This window comes from Dipodomys ordii, unplaced genomic scaffold (genome assembly GCF_000151885.1).
Source record: "Dipodomys ordii isolate 6190 unplaced genomic scaffold, Dord_2.0 Scaffold77, whole genome shotgun sequence".
NCBI lineage: Eukaryota > Metazoa > Chordata > Mammalia > Rodentia > Heteromyidae > Dipodomys > Dipodomys ordii.
The window spans coordinates 1390902-1395720 of record NW_012267293.1 but is presented as its reverse complement, the minus strand read 5'-3'; the positions used below and the strand labels follow the sequence as shown (position 1 = coordinate 1395720).

The following is a 4819-nucleotide window of genomic DNA, read 5'->3' as shown; positions in this document are numbered from 1 at the left end:
ACAGGTGTGTGAGCGGGGCGCTGTGTGTGAGCGAGTGGGTGTGTGAGCAGGGTGGCGTGTGTGAACAGGTGTGTGAGCGGGGCGCTGTGTGTGAGTGGGTGTGTGAGCAGGGTGGCGTGTGTGAACAGGTGTGTGAGCGGGGCTCTGTGTGTGAGTGGGTGTGTGAGCAGGGTGGCACGTGTGAACAGGTGTGTGAGCGGGGGGCTGAGTGTGAGCGGGCGTGTGAGCAGGGTGCTGCGTGTGAGCGGGTGTGTGAGCGGGGCGCTGCGTGTGAGCGGGTGTGCAAGCAGGGTGGCACGTGTGAGCAGAGCCCCGCGGGCCGTGTTGCGCTGTCCGGGCCGTGCGTACACCATTCGCTGCACATCTGGTAAGCCAGTGACCTCGGCACCTCGGTGGTAGTTCCACATCCTGAGCACTTTCAGATTTCAGATTCAGTCACAGATTTGCAGCGTCTGCCACACTTCCCCAATCTGCCGATGGCCTCCAGGCAGTCGAGGGTTGGGGACCGAACTGCGGCGTGCGGTGCCCCGGGCACACGGCGTCTGTGCCAGGTCCCCACCACTCACGGCACACTTCAGTCCCTGCGGGGGTCGATGCCGGCCCGACTCCTGCCAGACGTGTCCGCCTCCTCTTCCCTGCAGATCAGCTTCCATGTCTTCTCTGCATCTCTGCCCTCTGGACTTCACTGGTCTCATTTGCCAGACTTGGGCAGCCTAATCTCAACTCTCTCTCTCTCTCCATATATATATATATATATATATATATATATATATATACACACACACACACACACACACATATATATGTGTGTGTATACACACACACACACACATATTGGCAGTCCTAGGTCTTGAACTCAGGGCCTGGGTGGTGTCCCTAAGCTTCTTTTGCTCAAGGCTAGCACTTGAACACCTCCAGGCACCACTTGAACCACAGCGCCACTTCCAGCTTTTTCTGTGTATATGGTACTGAGGAATTGAACCCAGAGCTTCATGCATGCTGATCAAACATTCTGCCACTAAACCATGTTCCCAGCCCTCTGAGTATTTTTGAGATGATGTTTGCGAGGGGCAGAAGGAGCAGGAGCGAGCTGAGGCTCACTGTTCCCCCGCTTAGCCCGTGTGGCCAGTCGTTGGGGCGTGGCTTGTGTTGGGCAGCACTTAGGGACGTGTGCTGGGTGCAGCACCATGTCGTGCCCCACACGCGGTGCTGGTGGCCTGGGAGCGGAGCAAGTCAGGTGGGAGGTTGGGGGCAGTGAGTCAGGGTGAGCAGCAGTGGCCCCCGGCAGCTGGTGGAAGGCAAGAAGACTCTTAGTTGCAAAACCAAATGGAACAAAGAGGTGTTTCTGAAACTATCCTATGATCCCCGAGAGTTCCCAAAACCTTCCTCTAAAGAACAGCTCGGGGCTGTGTGTCCTACAGACTCTCTGAGCTCCAATCTGCTCGGTGAACTATGTCTGCACCTGCCTGCTGGAGGAACATTGGTTTAGGAATGCTTAAATCTCCCAAGGAAGCAGATTCCGTTTTGACTCGGTGGGCCCCTTGCGTGTGACAGGGGCACTGACAGTGTGGAGGGGAGCCCGCTGAGGGCCGTGCGTGTGACAGGGACATTGATGGGGAGCCCGCTGAGGGCCGTGCGTGTGACAGGGAAGGCTGCGGTCTCAGGGGTGCACGGCGCGCCAGGCTGTGGGTGCTGTGCGTGGTTTGTTGGCTCCTCAAGAATCGCGCCAAAGACAGTGCTTCCGGCCTCCCCTGGCAGTGGGGAGACATCGCCCACTAAGAAGGTAGGGAAGGATCTCCTTAGGAACTTCTATCACCGCACTCCTCTGTCTTCATAGAAACGACTCTGTCTTCACAAGGCCGATCCTCACAGCTTGTCTCTCCAGGCTGATGGTTGCAATTCAAGGCTGGGAATTTGTGTCCAGGACTCTCTATGTGTGGTGACCCAGGTGTCAGCAGGCCGCTCAAACAACTTCCTTACAAGGGCACACACGGTCTTTGTGGTACAAATGGTGGTTTGGGCAGGCTGAAGCCTGGGAGCTTAGGAGTAAACAATCTTTTTTATTGAGCGCCCTGGTTCTTAGCCACAGCCTGAAGTTTCTCAGTATCTGGCACAATGCAGGGTTACACCAACCAGTGAGTTCACGTCTTTCTCCTAAGAGAAATCACTGGTGCCTGGGGGGGGGGGTGCACAGAGGGTGTGTTTCTGTCAGCAGTTCTGCTTTGAGAGATTTTGGCCCAGTAGAGTCTCGCTGTACGTACTCACCCTGAGTTTTTGTGTGGATCAAAACCTACTGTTTTTCTAATATGACCTTCATTTCATGAAGGATCCCAGCATGGGGACAGCTGTGTGTGGGCCGTGGGCCGTGGTTTGTGGAACTGTGCATGCGACCACGGTGGACTCATCGTTGTGTTAGAAAAGGCTACGGCGTGTTCTCCCTGGGTGCAGAGAGCAGGGAAGCCTGTCCTCAGTGCGTGTCCAGCTGGGCGCTGCTCTGGCGCCGCCCCGGGACACGACTGTGACTGCAGCCATTTGCTTTCTCCCCTCCTCAGCTTCCTCTCTGAGCGGCTGTCATCCCTGCTGCTGAGCCGTGAGGTGGCCCCATCTGCTTCCCTTCCCGCCCCAGGCTGCCTCTCCTGCCCACAGCCTGCACCGCCATGGGTGAGGTGAGAGCCTGCTTTGTTCTGGGTACAGAGTCTGAGTTCAGTTACTTGTGGCCACGGACGGTGGGCTGCAGCGCACTCTTCCTTTGCTTTTCAGGAACTGCTGAGCTCTCTGGATCCTTACGAGTCACTGGATGATTATTCTGAGTCAAACAGTACGAGTGCCAGCGATTATCCGAGTAACTACCTGCCGCCCTCCCCATGCTCGCTGCGGGGCGTCAGGCAGTTCTCCCGCGCGTTCGTGCCCGTGGCCTACTCGCTGGTGTGCGCCTTCGGCCTCCTGGGCAACGTGCTGGTGGTGCTCACCTTCGCCTTTTACAAGAAGGCCAAGTCCATGACGGACATCTACCTCCTGAACATGGCCATCGCGGATGCCCTCTTCGTCCTCACGCTTCCCTTCTGGGCAGTCAGCCACGCCGCCGGCGCGTGGGTTTTCAGCAACGCGCTGTGCAAGCTGCTGAAGGGGATCTACGCCGTCAACTTCCACTGCGGCATGCTGCTGCTGGCCTGCATCAGCCTGGACCGCTACGTGGCCATCGTGCAGGCCACCAGCTCCTTCCGCCTCCGGGCCTGGACCCTGACGCACAGCCGGAGAATCTGCTCCGTGGTGTGGGCGCTGTCACTCCTCATCTCCACCTCGACCTTCGCCCTCAACCGGAAGTACAAAATCCAGGGCCAGCAGGTGTGCGAAGCCAAGTACCCGTCCTTCTCGGAGCCCATCACGTGGAAGCTGCTGGGGCTGGGGCTCGAGCTGCTCTTCGGCTTCTTCGTCCCCTTCGTGTCCATGCTGTTCTGCTACGCGCTCATCGTCAGGACCTTGCTGCAGGCTCAGAACGCAAAGCGGCACCGCGCCATCCGCGTGGTCATAGCCGTGGTGCTGGTGTTCCTCGTGTGCCAGATTCCTCACAACGCCGTCCTGCTGGTGACCGCCGCTCACCTGGGCAGCATGGACAGAGTGTGCCACAGCGAGAGGCTCCTGGGCTACGTCAGGACCGTCACCGAGGTCCTGGCCTTCCTCCACTGCTGCCTCAACCCCGTGCTCTATGCCTTCGTCGGCCAGAGGTTTCGGAGCTACTTCCTGAAGATCATGAAGGACGCGTGGTGTGTGCGGAGGAGGGCCGCATCGCGCCTCTCCTGCGCCCGCATCCACTCGGAGAGCTGCGCCTCCAGGCAGACCAGCGAGGCCGTGGACGACAACGCCTCATCCTTTACTATGTGAGCCCGGAGAGTCACGCGGTACCCTGCAGCACCTATGGAACTTATCAATAGGTGTCTGGTGGGAGGAGCGGGGGGAAGAAAAGAAAAGACATGGCCCAAGATGCACAGGAGTTCTGGAAATTAAGCATAACCCGCCTGGGCCTCCCTGTGCTAGTGTGCTTGGTGAGAAGTGTTGTGGTCCCGGAGACTCATGGGCCTTTGTCCCACAAAACAGGACCTGGGAAAGGTGCAGTTCATGTGAATTACATATGAATTTAAACATTTTCTGAAAATATTTACAAAGAGATTGCACAGAGACCCACGCGTGATGGCTCCCACCTGCAATCTTAGTGACTTAAGAGGCTGAGGTTGAGAGCATCCAAGTGTGAGGACGGCCTCGCAAGAAAACTTCCCCAAGATCTCAGCCCGACCGTGAAAGCAGTGAGACCCTTATCTCCAGAAAAGTCAGGAGTGGAGTTGTGGCTCGAGTGGAAGAGCGCCAGCTTTGAACAGAAGAACTCAGGGACACCAGCACCACAAAAAGCGGCGGCGGTGGGGGGGGGGGAGAGACGACATAAAGCTAATAAAAATACTTTAAAAAGGGGCTGGAGGCATTGCTTGGAGTCCCTAATATTTGAAAAGCCCCGAATTCAAATCCCAGCACAAAAAAGAGAAAAGACAAAGAGAAGTACTCCTATAACTCCTTTTAGAAAAACATTTAAGCTGGGAAGGAGGCTCAGTGGTAGAGCGCTTGCCTCGCATGCATGAAGCCCTGGGTTTGGTTCCTCAGCACCACATAAAGAGAGAGAGAGAGAAAAAAAAGAAAAACATTTAAGCGGTGTTTACTGTTGCTAACTGTAAATAGCTAAATCATTACCTACTTTCCCTTGGACTGGCACAGTGAGTGCCAGGTTGTCAAAGGCTGGAGAGAGACGCCGACGTGCCTACCCACTGGAAAG

At 56.6% G+C, this 4819-nt stretch overlaps 1 protein-coding gene across 4 annotated transcripts in view; it reads left to right on the top strand.

Annotated features, from left to right (window-relative positions):
- Ccr6 (chemokine (C-C motif) receptor 6) overlaps nucleotides 1-4291 on the top strand; it is a 22245-nt gene extending 17954 nt beyond the window's left edge. For all 4 annotated transcript variants that reach the window (XM_013024504.1, XM_013024503.1, XM_013024502.1 and 1 more), the window contains 2 exons: nucleotides 2553-2666; nucleotides 2761-4291. In XM_013024504.1, the coding sequence (XP_012879958.1) occupies nucleotides 2658-2666; nucleotides 2761-3882 (1131 nt within the window). In that variant the 5' untranslated portion in view covers nucleotides 2553-2657 and the 3' untranslated portion in view covers nucleotides 3883-4291. The remainder of the gene's footprint in view (nucleotides 1-2552; nucleotides 2667-2760) is intronic.
- Nucleotides 4292-4819: the final 528 nt, after the last annotated feature.